Source organism: Aquarana catesbeiana, linkage group LG08 (genome assembly GCF_042186555.1).
Source record: "Aquarana catesbeiana isolate 2022-GZ linkage group LG08, ASM4218655v1, whole genome shotgun sequence".
Lineage (NCBI taxonomy): Eukaryota > Metazoa > Chordata > Amphibia > Anura > Ranidae > Aquarana > Aquarana catesbeiana.
In genome coordinates this window covers 287,404,108-287,422,767 of record NC_133331.1, presented here as the reverse complement: position 1 = coordinate 287,422,767, position 18,660 = coordinate 287,404,108, and the positions used below count along the sequence as shown (strand labels likewise).

Sequence of the window (18,660 nt, the reverse complement as noted above, 5' to 3'; positions counted from 1 at the left end):
CACTGGTTAAAAGCTTGTAGGAGGAGTTTTCATTCTCCTCTGACTGTCCTATGAGACTGCATGACCCCTGACCCTCTGGATACTGCTGATTGGCCCTGTGCTGATCACATGCACCGCCCCCCCCCCCCCCATAGAGAAAACTCTCTAGCCATACACACCACACTGAGCACATGCAGAGTGCCTCCTAGGGCTCTGTACTGTCAGGTGATGGATTGGGGACAGTAAAAGAAGGGGAGGATCAGACAGGATCAAACAGCCTTTTTACATGGGATTGTTCCACAGTGAGAATAACAAGCAATCATTACTGGATATACAGACTGATTTTACTGTTGTGAGCTTAGTAACACTTTATTTATATTTAAATGAATAAATAAAATGATGATAAATTAATACATTTAACTAACTGTAAATATGCTTAATATATTTAAATTAAACACATTTAAATATATTTAATGAATATATATTATTTAAAATTAATACATTTATAAGGATAATAATGAATTAATACATTTAAAGTTAAAGATTTTTTTTATATTCAAATTTAATTATTTTTAGATATGTTTAATTCATACATTTAAATTAATGAATGAATATATATATCTATATATATATAGATATAATTATTGGTTTTTTTTGTTTATTTAATTTTTTTGTGATTTTTTTTTTTTTTTAACCTAAACAGAAACGTTGAGTTCAGTTGGCAAAATGACCACAAGATGGTAGCAGTGAGCTCTATTTCACTGTCCATACTCTGTGGTTCCAAGCCATTCCTTCTAACATAGACGGCAGTCTGTGAAACGCAAACAGGAAGCGCTTTGCAACGCAGAAGACGTAACTCGCTGGGTAACACAGGAACTGGATGCTGCTGGGCATTGTGGGCCGTGTAGTTGGCGGATAATTCTCCTCTGGTCGTTTGAGAACCAAATAGACTCCACTTCCCAGAATCCCTTTTCAGCTTTAGGACCAGGGAGTAGTAGATGATCCCAGAGAGCTGCTGCAGATGGAGGCAGAAGAAGGGGGCTGAAGCTGGGAAGGAGAACGTAAACCTCGTGTGTTGATTTATTATCGCTCCGAGGAGGAGGGGGAGATGGCGGCGATGATCTGATTGGCGGAAACAGAAAGGTAATCTCCGTTATTTAACGTATGTGTGAGAAGACGGAATTCTGGCGAATTTGTTGTCATTCCTTGGTGCTGCATTCCGTATTCATCCAGTCACTTCCCCCTCAGATGTAACATATCCTAATTGTTAGGTGATGTTTTTTTTTCTTTTTTTATTTCTCCTCTATACAGTGCTGTGAGATCAGAGAATAATAAATATAAAAAAAAAAGAGATTTCTTTGTACAGCGTCCCAGTGATTGAACCAAGAATGAAGAAGGGCAGAAGTCACAAGAGGGACAGGATCTTACAACTTACCCTGGAGATCATCTACCTGCTGACTGGAGAGGTGAGGAGGATTCTGGGAGGTCACGTGACATCACTCTTATCTCTATTAACCACTTCAGCCACGGAAGATTTTACCCGCTTCCTGACCAGAGCACTTTTTACAAGTTGGCACTGCGGCGCTTTAACTGACAATTGCGCGGTCCTGCGACATTGCACCCAAACAAAATTTACGTCCTTTTTTTCCCACAAATAGAGCTTTCTTTTGGTGGTATTTGATCACCTCTGCAGTTTTTATTTTTTGCGCTATAAACAAAAAAAAGCGACAATTTTGAAGAAAAAACTATATTTTTTACTTTTTGCTATACTAAATATCCCCAAAAATGTTTCTAAAAAACAAATTTCTTCATCAGTTTAGGCCAATATGTATTCTACATGTTTTTGGTAAAAAAAATCACAATAAGCGTATATTGATTGCTTTGCGCAAAAGTTATAGCATCTACAAACTATGGCAAACTATGACGATTTATGGCATTTTTATAATTTTTTTTTTACTAGTAATGAAGGTGATCTACAATTTTTTTATTGGGACTGCGACATTATGGCGGACAGATCGAACACTTTTGACACTTTTTTTTGGGACCATTGACAATTATACAGCAATCAGTGCTATAAAAATGCATTGATTACTGTGTAAATGTCACTGGAAGTGAAGGGGTTAACACTAGGGGACGATCAAGGGGTTAACTGTGTGTTCTAACTGTGTGGGGATGGGAGTGACAAGGAGAGGAGACATATCGTTTTCATACTTAGTAGGAACAAACGATATGGCTCCTCTCCTCAGACAGCACAGGGATTTGTGTTTACACACACAAATCCCCGTGCTGGCGCTTGTGCATGCGATTGCGCATGGCCAGCAGCGATAGTCCCCGCCGGCCACGCGCATCAGGTCCTCTGCCCTGCAGCGGGCGCACACGCACTCTGGTGGCCGAAAAAGGGTTGGACGTACCCGTAAGGGGTTTCGCCAAGGAGAGCCATTCTGCCGCAGTATATCTGCGTGAGACGGTCGGGAACCGGTTAATAAAACACAGAGCTGACCGGAGAGGTGAGGAGGATTTTGGGTGGTCACATGACATCACTCTTATCTCTATTATTAAAACACAGACCTGGCAAAGGATTGTAAGAAAGAAACATTCTTACTGTAATTCTTTGTAAAGTGCACCATTTTTCTACTTAGGATTATGGGCCTATGAAGAAGCCCAATGACCATGTGGAATCCACCAACTGTTTGAGTATATCAGGAGGATGGAGCAGGACTCACAGCCCAATTACAGATCCCCTACCTCTCACCCTTACACCTGGGAGAAACCACAGCAAAAAGATTCTAGAAGTCACCCAGAAGATCATTGAGCTGCTGACAGGAGAGGTGAGCGGTGCCGGGAATTCTGGGACATTATCCAGTAACAGACAAGGTATGTGTCTGGATGGTGACTGTATCTTTGTGTGTGTCAGGTTCCTATAAGGTGTCAGGATGTCACTGTCTATTTCTCCATGGAGGAGTGGGAGTATTTAGAAGGACACAAGGATCTCTACAAGGACGTCATGATGGAGGAGCAACCACCCCTCACATCACCGAGTAAGGATAGTTTTCTTTTTTCGTTTTTCCTTATGGGGAGGGAGATGAGATTTGTTGACTTTTTAACGCGATCACTTTATTTTTAGGTGATCTTCACAATGAGGTCGCTGAAGAAGTTCATCTTACGATTGTTAAGGAAGAAAATCTCTCATCTATGGAACACCTGTCTAGCTCCTACATCTCCCCACCTATGGACTCTCCATCATATGTATTTACTGTTATTAAGAAGGAGCCCCCCTCAACTGAAGAAGATCTCCACCAACCTGATGTCTTCATACCCAGCCCTCATACCCAACATTCATCTACTCCTACTAAGGAGATCCCCCTCTCGGCTGACAAACATCCCCCATGCTTGGACAGCTGTCAGATCCAGAAGGTTTCTACTGGCATTGAAGAACCTTCCTCTGGATCTGGTCAATGCATAGCCGAGAATGCCCCTTCCACCAAAGCTCCCAATGACGATAAACCCTACGGTTGCTGTGGTTGTGGAAAGAGCTTTGAGACCAATGCCGAGCTCATCAAACACCGTAAAATCCACACTGGGCAGAAGCCGTATTCCTGCTCGGAGTGCGGCAAATGTTTTTTGTACAACTCGCAGCTCATCACCCACCAGCGCATTCACACAGGTGAGCGTCCGTTCCCCTGCTCCGTGTGTGGGAAGTCCTTCATCAAGAACGCCCACCTGGTCACCCACCAAAGATCTCACACGGGCGAGAGGCCTTTTAGCTGCCCCGAGTGCAGGAAATGCTTTGTCACCAACGCCGTCCTGCGGGCTCACCTGAGGGTCCACAGTGGAGACAAGCCCTTCTACTGCTCTGAGTGCGGGAAGTGTTTCGTCTCAAAGTCCCGCCTCACCAAACACCGGAAGTACCATAGCCGGGTGAAGCCGTTCTCCTGCTCCGAATGCGGGAAGGCCTTCTTGAAAAACTCTGACCTCACTCGGCACCTCAGGATCCACACGGGGGAAAGGCCTTACTGTTGCTCTGATTGCGGGAAACGTTTCATCCAGAGGTCGAACCTCCTCTTGCATCAGCGGACTCACACGGGGCAGAGGCCTTATTCCTGCGAACAGTGCGGGAGAGGTTTCCACTGTAAGACCTCCCTAGTCAAACACCAGAGCAATCACACTGAGAAACAACTCTCTTCACCCAACACGTCCCTTTCCTCCGGAGGGCCAGTGCCTGCAATGAGAAAAGAATAATGTTGTATGGGGGGTTTATTTGGGAAACTATTGGTCCTGATTTATCAGGTTGCACTTAAGGAATGCTCAAATGGCATACAGTAGGGTAACATAAGAGGCCTCATACCATAATAGGAAGCTGCACCCTGCTGTTCTATAAGGATAAACACAACTTTATTGTTCCACCACTGTTGAGGACACTCTATCCTGCTGATGCATCTGACGCATTTCGCTTAATCATATAGCATGAGAGGCCTCTTTAGAATACCCTAATTGTGTTTGAAGGTTCCTTAAACCGACCGCAATACATATATACAGTATCTCACAAAAGTGAGTACACCCCTCAAATTTTTGTAAATATTTTATTCTATCTTTTCATGTGACAACACTGAAGAAATTACACTTTGCTACAATGTAAAGTAGTGAGTGTACAGTTTGTATAACGGTGTAAATTTGCTGTCCCCTCAAAATAACTCAACACACAGCCATTAATGTCTAAACCACTGGCAACAAAAGTGAGTACACCCCTAAGTGAAAATGTCCAAATTGGGCCCAAAGTGTCAATATTTTGTGTGGCCATCATTATATTCCAGCACTGCCTTAACCCTCTTGGGCATGGAGTTCACCAGAGCTTCACAGGTTGCCACTGGAGTTCTCTTCCACTCCTCCATGATGACATCACGGAGCTGGTGGATGTTAGAGACCTTGTGCTCCTCCACCTTCCATTTGAGAATGCCCCACAGATGCTCAATAGGGTTTAGGTCTGGAGACATGCTTGGCCAGTCCATCACCTTTACCCTCAGCTTCTTTAGCAAGGCAGTGGTCATCTTGGAGGTGTGTTTAGGGTGATTATCATGTTGGAATACTGCCCTGCGGCCCAGCCTCTGAAGGGAGGGGATCATGCTCTGCTTCATTATGTCACAGTACATGTTGGTATTCATGGTTCCCTCATTGAACTGTAGCTCCCCAGTGCCGACAACACTAATGCAGCCCCAGACCATGACACTCCCACCACCATGCTTGACTGTAGGCAAGACACACTTGTCTTTGTACTCCTCACTTGGTTGCTACCACACACGCTTGACACCATCTGAACCAAATAAGTTTATCTTGGTCTCATCAGTCCACAGGACATGGTTCCAGTAATCCATGTCCTTAGTCTGCTTGTCTTCAGCAAACTATTTGTGGACTTTCTTGTGCATCATCTTTAGAAGAGGCTTCTATCTGGGACGACAGCCATGCAGACTGATGCAGTGTGCGGCGTATGGTCTGAGCACTGACAGGCTGACCCCCCACCCCTTTCGAATTCTGCAGCAATGCTGGCAGCACTCATACGTCTATTTCCCAAAGTCAACCTCTGGATATGACGCTGAGCACGTGCACTCAACTTCTTTGGTGGACCATGGCGAGGCCTGTTCTGAGTGGAACCTGTCCTGTTATACCGCTGTATGGTCTTGGCCACCGTGCTGCAGCTCAGTTTCAGGGTCTTGGCAATCTTCTTATAGCCTAGGCCATCTTTATGTAGAGCAACAATTCTTTTTTTCAGATCCTCAGAGAGTTCTTTGCCATGAGGTGCCATGTTGAACTTCCAGTGACCGGTATGAGAGAGCGATAACACCAAATTTAACACACCTGCTCACTATTCACACCTGAGATCTTGTAACACTAACGAGTCACATGACACCGGGGGAGGGAAAATGGCTAGTTGGGCCCAATTTGGACATTTTCACTTAGGGGTGTACTCACTTTTGTTGCCAGTGGTTTAGACATTAATGGCTGTGTGTTGAGTTATTTTGAGGGGACAGCAAATTTACACTGTTATACAAGCTGTACACTCACTACTTTACATTGTAGCAAAGTGTCATTTCTTCAGTGTTGTCACATGAAAAGATAGATTAAAATATTTACAAAAATGTGAGGGGTGTACTCACTTTTGTGAGATACTGTATGTTGAGGTTTGCAAGTGGCTTACCGGTATTATGGCTGAAGCTATCATCCATAACCCCGATATCGTTTTTTTTTTCAGCCAGCAGCTAACTTTTTCTTGAAAACGATCCAAATGGCTCATGAGCTGCTAGAACACTTTCAGAAGTAGCAGGAGGGGACCGTCCCCCCCTCCCGCTGCTCGCTGTTGTTTCTCGTGCTTAGCCATTCTGCCCGAGAAACGATCGAATGGTGCGGCCGTCTGGTCACAGAGGCGAACAGAGATCAGATCTTTGATTGCCTCTATGGCCTTGGAGGACCAGAGCAACGTCATGATGTCACTTCCGGTTCAGGGTGGAAGTAAACAATTTTTTGAAAATATAAATCAAAAGATCGGAATATTTTTTTTTTTTTGATCTTTTGCTTTTAAGGCTCCATTCACACTTGTGCGACTCTAAAGTCGGGCAACTTTTGGAGTGCAACTTGGATGTGATTTGCTGTCCCTCTGCAAACTTGGACCCACTGTTGCATAAAAAACATTTAGGTATGACTTTCATGCAACTTTTGAAGGTTTACATTGAAGTCTATGGCCCTCAAGTTGCATGAAAGTCGAACCAAAGTAGTGCGTGAAAATATGGGTTTGCGATGTCCAAAGTCGCATGACAAGTCGCACAAGGGTGTCAAGCAATTTGAGGGCCATAGGCTTCAATTTTAACCCTTAAAAGTTGCATGAAAGTCATACCTGAATGTTATACATGCAACAGTGGGTCCGACTTTGCAGAGGACAAGTCACATCCAAGACTCACCCATCCAAAGTCGCACTCCAAACTCACTCGACTTTGGAGTCGCACAAGTGTGAATGGAGCCTAAAGGTAAAAGGAGAGATTTGGGGTCTTTTTGACCTCAGATCTCTCCATAAACGACCTGTCATTCTTATTTCTACTACAAGGGATGTTTATATTCCTTGTCATAGGAATAAAAGTGAGCAAAACGCACGCCTGTCCCTCCTGCGCATGAGCAAATGCATATGTAAACGGTGATCGCACCACACATGTGAGGTATCGCTGCAATCGTTAGAGCGAGAATGATAATTCTAGCACCAGACCTTCTCTGTAACTCTAAACTGGTAACCTGTAAAGGCCTTTAAATCGTCCCCTATGGAGATTTCTAAGTAGCATAGCTTGTCGCAATTCCACGAGTGTGCGCAATTTTAAAGCATGACATGTTAGGTATCTATTTACTGGGCGTAACATCATCTTTTATATCTTACCAAAATATTGCAGTATATATTGTTTTTTTTTTTTTTAATTCATTAAAATATATTTTTTCCCAAAAAATTGTTTTTGAAAAATTGCTGCACAAAAAAAAAATTATATATATATAAAATGTTTGGGGGTTATAAGTTAAAAGCGATTGATAAATCAGGGCCAATAAATGGGATTTTATCAGCTTGATTGAACATGTTGCACTTAAGGAATGCTGAAATTACATATGGTAACAGGAGAGGCCTCGCACCATAATAGGAAGCCGCACCCTGTTGTTCCGTTAGGATAAATACAACATTATTGTTCCTGCACTGTTAAGGACACGTCACCCAGCTCCACTGACGCATTTCGCTTAATCATATAGCATGAGAGGCCACTTCAGCATACCCTAAGTGTGTTTGAAGGCTCCCTAAAAGCTATTGATGAATCAGGGTCAATAAATGGGATTTTTTTTTTAGCTTGATTAATCAAGCTGCACATATGGAATGCTCAAATTACATGTGGAAACATGAGAGACCTCATACCATAATAGGAAGCCGCACCCTGTTGTTCCATTAGGATAAACACAACTTTATTGTTCCACCACTGTTAAGGACACTCCACTCTGCTGATGTACTGACGCATTTCACATAATCATGTAGCATGAGAAGCCTCTTTAGAATACCCTAAGTGTGCTTGAAGGTTCCTTAAAAACTATTGATGAATCAGGGCCAATAAATAGGATTTTATCAGCTTACACTTGGCCTTATACCATTATAGGAAGCTGCACCCTGCTGTTCTGTAAGGATAAACACAACTTTATTGTTCCACCACTGTTAAGGACACTCCACTCTGCTGATGCCACTGACGCATTTTGCCTAATCATATAGCATGAGAGGCTTCTTTAGCATACCCTAAGTGTGTTTGAGGGTTCCTTTAAATGCTTTTGATGAACCATGGCCATTGAAAGGGATTTTATCAGCTTGTAGTAGATATGTTATATACTGTATATTAATGTGTTCAACTTTTATAAATCTTTTTTATTCTGTTACATTTTTTACTCAATATACACAATTATTAAGTGTCGCCCCCTACCACCCCCCCCCCCCCCCTGTACCATAAGGATTTACACAACATTATTGTTCCAGCACTGTTGAGGCCATTCCACACAGTTCTAACTAACGCATTTCGCTAAATCATATAGCATGAAAGGCCATATTTACCCATTACTTTTTCATACATATGCTGATCATTGTACAGTGAGCATGCCTAGACTGAACAGAGAGCAGAATTCCACTGAAAGCTTTGGAAGGTTCAAAACCGCCCCACTACGGACTTACATGGAGTCAGAGGTGCAGTACTTTCTCTAGCTGGTTTCACCCAAAACCACCCACAAAAAGAACCACGTTTCTGCTGTTTTTTTTTTAAATTGAACAAACTTTATTGTTTAATCACAAGGCCACACTGTAGCACATTGCCATCCACTAGACCTGATCCTTCTCTGCCGACGTGTTTCGCCCTGACAGGGGCTTAGTCGCCTTCATCTGGCTTTGTGATCTCGTATTACTAGCAATGATGTTTGTTCAAAAAAATGTAAAAAAAATAAACAGAAGTGTGGCCTTTTTTTCTTGTTAAATATTTTTCTTAGGATAAAGAAGCCATGTACAGTCACAATTACATACAGGTTAGCAAAATATCTGCACTTACACTCTTAGAACAAACATTTTTTCCATTTAAGATTAACATGTCTAAAAGCTTTGGTACGTGGGACAAATCTCCTTGTGGATTATTGAAAAAGAGCAACCCCTAAATCTCAAGGGTAGGGTGCGTCCAAAAGCTTCAAGGCGTAACAATTAGAGTGTAGCCTAATATGAAAGTTGAATATCTTTTGAATAGAGCAGTAGTCTTCAAACTGACCTGGGGCCAAATGCGGCCCTTTGATGGGCTTTATCTGGCCCTTGAGGCACTATTCCTCTCACTGACACCAATGATGAGGAACTATTCCACTGACACCAATGACAGCGCACTGTTCCTTCATTGACACCAATGATGGGGCACTATTCCTCCCACTGACACCAATGATGGGGCACTATTCCTTTATTAATACCTGTATCAAGGCACTATTCCTCCCACTGATACCAATGACAGTGCACTGTTCTTTCATGACACCAATGACGAGGCACTATTCCTTCATTGACACTAATGATGGGGCACTGTTCCTTCATTGATACCAATGATGGGGCACTATTCCTCCCACTGACACCAATGACAGCGCACTGTTCTTTCATGACACCAATGATGGGGCACTATTCCTCCTACTGACACCAATGACGGGGCACTGTTCCTTCATTGATACCAATGACGGGGCACTATTCCTTCATTGACACCAATAATAGGGCACTATTCCTCCCACTGACACCAATGACAGTGCACTGTTCTTTCATGACACCAATGACGAGGCACTATTCCTTCATTGACACTAATGATGGGGCACTGTTCCTTCATTGATACCAATGATGGGGCACTATTCCTCCCACTGACACCAATGACAGCGCACTGTTCTTTCATGACACCAATGATGGGGCACTATTCCTCCTACTGACACCAATGACGGGGCACTGTTCCTTCATTGATACCAATGACGGGGCACTATTCCTTCATTGACACCAATAATAGGGCACTATTCCTCCCACTGACACCAATGACAGCGCACTGTTCTTTCATGACACCAATGATGGGGCACTATTCCTCCTACTGACACCAATGACGGGGCACTGTTCCTTCATTGATACCAATGACAGGGCACTAGTCCTTCATTGACACCAATAATGGGGCACTATTCCTCCCACTGACACCAATGACAGCGCACTGTTCTTTCATGGAACCAATGACGGGGGGCCACATTCCTCCTACTGACACAAATGATGGGGCACTGTTCCTTCATTGACACCAATGATGAGGAACTGTTCTTCCCACAGACACCAATGACAGGGCACTGTTCCCTCACTGACACCAATGATGGGGCACTATTCCTCCTACTGACACCAATGATGGGGCACTATTCCTCCCACTGACACCAATGATGGGCACTGTTCCTTTATTGAAACCAATGATGGGGCACTGTTCCTTTCACTGACAACAATGATGGGGCACCATTCCTCCCTTTGACTCCAGTGATGGGGCACAATTCCTCCCACTGATACCAAAGATGGGTTACTATTCCTCTCTGTAATAACAATGATGGGGCATTGTTTAATCCCACTGATGCCGGTACATTTTCTACTCCCACTGGCCACAGTCGGGCCCCCCTAATCTCTGAAGGACAGTAAACTGGCCCTTTGCTTAGAAAGTTTGGAGACTATGGAATAGAGAATGGAATAGGAAGGAAGAAAAGGAGAGAGGAGGGTTGAGGTCTCCCAAAGTCTCATCAGCACACATCCAAATGATACTGGTGCTAGGCTAGTCCACCATAACAAGCCTTATTCACGGTCCTAGCAACATTTGGTCCAAGTTTCGAGGGAGAAAATTGTCAACCCCAGGCTGCCAAAATCTGTGGGCATTTGGGTATTCGGTCCAGTAGGGTGGCTTCTATGTAGATGTGGAGCATGGCTTGTGTTCCTCTCTGCTTCACCTCCCTAAGGCACAGAGTAGGGGTCCTCCAAGCTTTGGCAATGGTTTGTTTAGAGGGAGTTGTGATAGATAAAAGAAGTTTGAAGAAGCGTGACTTTTTTTTATTCTTTTGCTTGGATTTGAATAGCTCAAGAGAGGAACAGACCCAAAAGAAGTGTTTGTCCGCAGCTAGTGGAGGAGCCATAAGACCACCTTGAGAGGAAGACTTTTAGATGTGTTTATTGTGGCTTATTCCGTCATTGACTTTATCACGGCTGCTGGTCAACAAGAGTGCCTGATGTGTACCCGTAGCGGGGCCGGGACAAGGGTCGGGCAGAAGGGGCAGCTGCCCTGAGAGCAGCATGTTTTGTAGGGATGGACATCCTTTTTTTCAGCCTTATTAACCAGAAAAAAATATGGAGCAGCAAAGAGGTAAAACCTGTGAACCTGATGGAATTATGGCAGAGCTTTCCATCTAGCTTAACCTGCCTATTCTTTTTTACATCATTGGGTACAGCTATGGACAGTTTACATTTATGTGTATTAGATGAAGATGTCTCCAAAACATACAAACAAACTGGCTTTATTTTGAAAGTAATTTATATTAAAGCTGAAATGTAATGTACAAATATAATACCACCCCCCCCCCCCCCCCAATAACATTTTCAATCAAATCATTTTGTTTCCCAGAAATATCCCTTCACTGGGTCTGGTCTTTGTTCAGGGTTTGGTGGGAAGGACGGACAGGCTTCTGTAAAGGTCACAGCATTATATAATGGAACACATTCCTGACATCCCTTTAGATGTGCGTGCTCCTCCCTGCTGCCCATTGGGTGCTGCAGACTTTAGTCGTTGGTTGCTTGAGCATGAAGGTCTAAAGGGATGCCAGGGATGTGTTCTTTTCTATAAAGCTTGGGAGCAAAATGACTGATGGCAGAGATGCTTTGCCTGTTTTTATATTATATAAAAGAACACATTTCCAACATCCCTTTAGATGTGTATGCTCCTCCCTGCTGGCCACTGGGTGCTGCAGACCTTAAAGTGGTGTTCCACCCAAAAAAACTAAATAAATGCATGAATGTGCCTAAAAAAAAAAAAAAATTTGGAAATTTTTTTTTTACTCACCTCTAAATGGCTGTTGCTAGGGGGTCCCTTGTAGTCTGCCTCCTTCAGTGCCTGGGCTGGTGACATCACTTCCCCTTGGCGCAGGAAGGGCTCAGCTCTGCTCCCTCCCTCTTGTCAATCATCTGGGATACATTACAGGTCCCAGATGACTAAGCGGCCAATCACGGCGCGCGGCGCCGCTCGCGCATGAGCAGTGGGTGCCCAGGTGTGAAGCCACAGCCGGGTGCCCACAGTTGCAATCCCGGCGCCCCCGAACGGAGGGGGAGACGAGTGGGTCTTCTATCCCCCGCAGCACTGGACCCTGGGACAGGTAAGTATCAGATTATTAAAATTCAGCAGCTGCAGTATTTGTAGCTGCTGACTTTTAATTTGTTTTTTTAAATGGGAACTCTTCTTTAAAGTGATTGTAAAGGTTTGTTTTTTTGTTTTTTTTAAAATAACAAAGGTGTTATACTTACCTCCTCTGCACAAGGGTTTTGCACAGAGCAGCCCTGGCTCCTCCTCCTCCTCAAGTGCCCCCCCACAGAGAGCCGCATTCCATGGGGGCACTCGTGCGGGTATACTCCCGAGTCCTACTGCTGCGTCCATTGACACAGACAGCAGGACTTGGCCCCGCCCCCCCAGCTTCTGCATCACTGGATTTGATTGACAGCAATGGGAGCCAATGGCTCCCGCTGCTCTCAATCTGTCCAGTGAGGACCCGAGACAGCGGCTGGAGCTGCTGGGCTCATTCTCGTCACTGGGAAGGTTGGGTTCAGGTAAGTAAAAGGGGGGCTCTGGGGGGCAGCTGCAGCACAGAAGGTTTTTCACCCCTTTGACAATGTGCTTCTCAGTTTCTAGAGTTTCTAGAGAATGCGCTTCTAAAGGGATGCAGGGGATGTACTCCTTCCTAAAATGCTCAGGAAAAAAACAAATGATGACAGAGAAAACCAATAGCAGTAAGATTATTATTATTACTATTCATATTTATTTTTATTATTATGATTCTCATCATCATAGTTATTAGTAGTATTGTTAGTTTTATTATTATTATTAGTATTATTATTATTATTATTATTAATAATAATAAGTACAGTATAAGTAGTAGCAATAATATTTTTTTGTTTCATTAATATCAATAATATTTTTGTTATTAATAAAATTAACAACAATATTAATACTACTACAAATAATAATATATCATCTATATATTATGATATCATAGCTCCCAACTGTCCCAGATTTGGAACAAAGTCCCTCTGTCCTCCTTATTTGTCCCTCATTTTGGTCTGATCTATAGAGTTATATATATATAATGCACTTTTTATCTTTCAAAAAGTGTTTCCCAGCGCTAAACCTTTCATCCAATTTCTAAATGGCTGCATTTGTGAATTTTAAAAGCCAATATAAAGGAAAAGTAGTGGTAAAAAAAGTGGGTTTAACTAATTTAACTTTTTTTTTTTTGTTATGTAGCACCCTCTACCTAATGGTAGGTGCTAGTGTTATATTTGTCTATTACAGGGGGGCTTCAGAGCAGGTAAATTTGGCCAGGCCTGTGCTTTAGGTTGGGCCTGGTTGTTGTGATCTGGGGACTGGGAGTGATCAGTGTAGTGGGGGGTGTGGCCACCTACACCCTGGTTCAGAGATGCCTCCCCTGCTTTCAGAGGTATTGTTCTGGAAGGGAGGCTGGACTTGAGACCTGAGTGGCCAATCATTCATTTGGACTGGCAGGGGCAGGCCTCTCATATAAGCTGGGGTCACATGCTTCCAGGAGAGTTCTGGAATTGGGATTGCAGAAAGACAGCATGGAGTAACGGGTGCCGTTCTGGGCTTCCCCACTGCGGGGACACGCCGTGTGCGGAGGAGGGATGGAGGAGTCATCAATAGAAAAGACAAAGATGAGGATCTTCACCTATATGGAGACATCGGGTTGCTGTGACCGGGGAACACAGGACTTGGATGCAGAGAGGATCAAGCTGAGGAAGTGGCAGTAAAGTGGAGGAGTTACAGCAGAATTCTGCGACCGGGGACACAGAACTGTTCTCAAGGAGAAGGTTAGTGGAACACCAGAAGAGACTTGAATCAGTACAGTGTAGAATGCTGAAGCTGAAGAACACAGCATTAGTAATTCCTGACTGAAGGAAAGCAATAGTCCGTTCACGGTCATGTGTCAGGTCATCGTGTGGGGATCCCAAGTCATTTCCGGCCTGGTTAGCATGATGACTGTGCTTTCCAAGGACTATGTGGGTGTCTAATTCCCTGGAACTTTAGGAAGAAGCATGTATAGTTTCCGGCCTTTGGATTCTCAGGAATAATCCCTTTAAGTCTATCTTTGAAGAGTTATTCAGAGTGGCTCTTTACTGTCAAATGGAAGGGAGAAAGGGACATTAGTATATCATTGCACTAAGGATTTGCATGAGAAGCAAGAAAGGAGTGTAATTAGTGTTCTTACAAAGCCAGGGGTACTGAACAACTATTCACTATTGCAATTTGTCAAAGGGCATCTCATACAATCCTTTTCCCCATCCAAGTTCAATTATTGTTAATAAAGCTAGTAGAAAACTTCAACATTGACTGTTTAATGTCTTCTACATAGTGATGGGAGGTCGGAAGAAGGGCGATTGGTGGATTGCTATAACCAACTCAGCAGCCCTCATGAGGGTACCGCTACAATTAAATTCACCTTTAAGGGGATGTGGCAAGGTGTGTGTCCTATACATACTTTTACTAATAGGTTGTCCCTCGTTCCCATCTCAAAAAGTTGGGAGGTATGTGATATATATATATATATATATATATATATATATATATATATATATATATATATATATTGTTGTTGCTATCATTATTATTGCACCTGCATTTAGAAAAACTACCACTAGATGGCAGCACTCCTTTACAGCATGAATCATCGTAGAACTACAAACACTACAAAGTTGCATTTTTTAGACTGACCACACGAGGGCGGACATAGAGATCAAAGCTTGTCCGGAAGTGCGACTCTCCTTTTGGAACGCAAATACCGGAAGCCCTTTGGAACGCACAGAGCAGATGTCACCTATCAGAGCCCTCACAGGGGGGTGGGGGGGGGGGCTCAGCAATGCACTGTGGGTGTTGTAATCTTTTCAATACCCTTCCCTGGGCTAAACTTCCACTTCCCAGCATGCAGCTGGACCTGTGAGGGTAATAATGGCTAGGCAGTAGTAGATGATGCCAGAGAGGACTGATGTTAGGATGGAAGAAACAAATGTAGAGAAATGTCATCTGTAGTCTAGGGGTAGGAGGGGAGCTCATCTCACCAGCAGGGTATGTATTCCATCATATATCTATTATATTCTGTGTAGTATGTTTAGTATTTTATTACATTGCTATATATTTATTAAATAGATTGTCTATATAAGAGCGTCTTCCTGCGCGTCTGTAGATGTCAGCAATTTCCAGGGACAATCTGTTGCTGGCTGGGTCTGTCCTAGATCATACCAAATTATAATTTAGGCGATCAAAAGGTATATGGGTTTAATTATGAATTCGGGATAAAAATCCTCCCAGCATATAAACCCTTCTCCCTACCCCCCCTCCTTCATTTCTTTCCACCACCCTTGCCAAATTCCCAGACCAGGACCGCTAAGGACTATGCAATGCACGGACTGAAGTTTGTATCTTTTTTTTTTTTTTATATTCTTAGTAGAACCAAAATATTGGATGGCAATAAATGTATAGAAGAGTCTTCTATAGGTTAAGAGAATTTCTGGAACAGCAATGAAGAAGGAGGCGCGTCAGATGACTGAAAAGATACTGAACCTCACCCTGGAGATCATCTACCTGCTGACCGGAGAGGTGAGGAGGATTCTGGGAGGTCACATGACATCACTCTTATCTCTATTAATAAAACACAGACCTGACCGTCAAGATGAGGAGGATTCTGGGACGTCACATAACATCACTTCTTCTGTTCCAACAGATAATGAACAAGTCTGGAAATAATATAACAATCACAATGCCTCCAACTCACTTCCTAATACCCGAGAGAAGGAATAAGGAGAAAATTCTAGAAGTCACACAGAAGATCATTGAGCTGCTGACAGGAGAGGTGAGTGTGCCGGGAATTCTGGGACATTATCCAGTAACAGACAAGGGATTTGTCTGGATGGTGACTGTATCATTGTGTGTGTCAGGTTCCTATAAGGTGTCAGGATGTCACTGTCTATTTCTCCATGGAGGAGTGGGAGTATTTAGAAGGACACAAGGATCTCTACAAGGATGTCATGATTGAGGACCAGCCGCCTCTCACACTACCAGGTAAGAAGAGACTTTTTATCAAGGTAACAGTTGACTTTGTCCTGCCACCAATTTACGAACCCCCAATTATATAACATGCATGACCAAGGTATCCCTTGAACCCTTTAGTGCCTCTTCTTTGATGATTGGTTTTATCCCATTCCACCATCTCACCACCATGTATCTTTCTCTACAACAGATTTATTATTTCGAGAGTCTCACGTCCTAATTTTTCCATCAAAGGACTATTTAAGTGAAGATACGAGTATCAAAATCAATCACTCAACTGCAAAAGCCTCACCACAAGAACAAACAAAGTCCCACACTCCCACACTGGAGAACATCACTGAGACTCCAGCTTCATGTCAAGATGAAGAAGATCTCCCGCGCTTCGAGGATTCTGCACATGACATACAATATCCCTCTACTCAGATTAGAGAGGAAACCTTCTTGGCTGAACAAGACTTTATGGCCACCAGCCATTCAGTGACCCAATATAAAAACGATAACTTTGATCATGCAATGGCCTCTGATGCTTTCCAAAGCTTTGAGAGGTTTGAACATCAATTCTCTGATTCTGATCTTGAAGACCATTTTACAGTACAGAAACCAGTTTTTCGTAGTGCCTATGGTAGGCAACCAGTTGGTAGACACCAGAAAACCCCCCCTGGAAGAAAGACCTGTACCTGTTTGCAGTGTGGGAAATGCTTTCTCAATACCTCAGACTTGGCTGTCCATCATAGGGCTCACACTGTAGAGAAGCCATATGCCTGCACGCAGTGCAAGAAGACCTTCAGCAGGAAATCAAACCTCGCCATCCACATCAGGACGCACACAGGGGAAAAGCCCTTTTCCTGTGCTGTGTGTGGCAAATGCTTCAGCAGCAGCTCTGACTGCATCGTCCACCAGAGAATCCACACGGGGGAGAAGCCTTACCCTTGCTTCCAGTGCGGCCGATCCTTCGTCAGCAGCTCCCATCGCATTTCACATCAGCGCACCCACACTGGGGAGAAACCGCATTCGTGTTCCCTCTGCGGAAAGTGCTTCCGAAACCGTTCTGACCTCCATATCCACGAGAGGACCCACACTGGGGAAAGGCCATTTTCCTGCCCCGCGTGCGGGAAGGGCTTTGTGTGTAAGTCGTCTCTTGTGCGGCACCAGAACCAAAAGTTCCATCACGTTGAGTTTCAGGGCATTGACGGGACCTGATTTTGTTTCAGACAAGTTTGTAAGAAACGGTTTATCTAGTTGGGCTTTCCCAACATCGTCTGAATCTCTTCCATATTTACTGTCTTAGAAAGTCTTAAGGAGAACATCAGTGTTGGACCAACAAGGACATTTTGCATTGCAGTGGAATCCAAGTTTTCCTTCTTCCAGACAGTTTCACATCGCCATCATGTGAGAGGTGACTACAGACCCCTTTGAAAGCACTGGGATGACTCTAGTGCTGTTGCACTTTCCAGCTCATTAACCTGCATTCACTATTTGCTGGTCTCCATCGGTAATAAAAAAATATGTTCCCCTTGATGTTGTTAGTATTTGTCTGATACTGTTGAGAGGGGTAAATTTCCATCCATCTGGGCTATTTGTCAAAGGTCATTTTCAGCCCTGTTAACAAAAATACCTAAAGGTAACTTTGTAGAACCAAATCCATGGCTATCTGATGAGTTGTGGTCCAGTTGGCTAAGCCATAGCGGGTAGTGAAATGGCTTCTAATACTTTTCAATTCATCAATCTCCAGAAAATATTACAGCAACTACTCTTTACCAATGCATTCTCAATCCGTTTTTTGGTCACTTGCGTAGGTCTCCTGAAAAACGTCCATGTTGGGGCCCCATTTATGTTGGTTGACCTTTTTAGAATTACCATCTGCCCCCATGATGCCTCCAAGTACCCTGACCTACCCAAATAAAGATGGTATTCCATAGAGTAATTAGGAAGGGGAGGTGTCAGGGACTAACCATAAAACCCATGGTGTTGAGGGCTAATCCAAATTTGGAGCCCCCTGCAACTGCAGATCAACAACAAGGCATGACTCACATGTTGTCTACAGAAGGACCTGTGAGGTGGGATGTTCAGGTGGAAGCAACCAGTTAGTGACTCTGCCTGAACACTTATCTCTCTCCTTTTGCAAAGGTCACCTGACCAATGCCATGCCATTAGGGCAGTAATTGGAGGGAGCCCAGATTGAGGAAGATTTATACATTGAATGTATTTCTTCATATATCTAATTTAGTGCTACCCCCGCAGGAGCTGCTGGATATCTTGATTCCCCCTATTCCCACACAGCCAGGTAACACACATT

The 18,660-nt window shown here is 43.6% G+C and overlaps 2 protein-coding genes across 2 annotated transcripts in view; both read left to right on the top strand.

Moving 5' to 3' along the window:
- The first annotated feature begins 832 nt into the window (after positions 1 to 832).
- LOC141106773 (uncharacterized) overlaps positions 833 to 18,660 on the top strand; it is a 39,201-nt gene continuing 21,373 nt past the window's right edge. The window contains exons 1-5 of the mRNA XM_073597700.1: positions 833 to 1,122; positions 1,291 to 1,445; positions 2,619 to 2,807; positions 2,894 to 3,017; positions 3,104 to 4,212. Of these exons, the coding sequence (XP_073453801.1) occupies positions 1,368 to 1,445; positions 2,619 to 2,807; positions 2,894 to 3,017; positions 3,104 to 4,212 (1,500 nt within the window). The 5' untranslated portion in view covers positions 833 to 1,122; positions 1,291 to 1,367. The remainder of the gene's footprint in view (positions 1,123 to 1,290; positions 1,446 to 2,618; positions 2,808 to 2,893; positions 3,018 to 3,103; positions 4,213 to 18,660) is intronic.
- LOC141106610 (gastrula zinc finger protein XlCGF66.1-like) lies at positions 15,136 to 17,882 on the top strand. Its single transcript, XM_073597524.1, has 5 exons — positions 15,136 to 15,383; positions 15,763 to 15,914; positions 16,039 to 16,167; positions 16,253 to 16,376; positions 16,555 to 17,882. Exons 2-5 carry the CDS (start codon positions 15,837 to 15,839, stop codon positions 17,562 to 17,564), a joined length of 1,341 nt encoding a protein of 446 aa, XP_073453625.1. The 5' UTR covers positions 15,136 to 15,383; positions 15,763 to 15,836; the 3' UTR covers positions 17,565 to 17,882.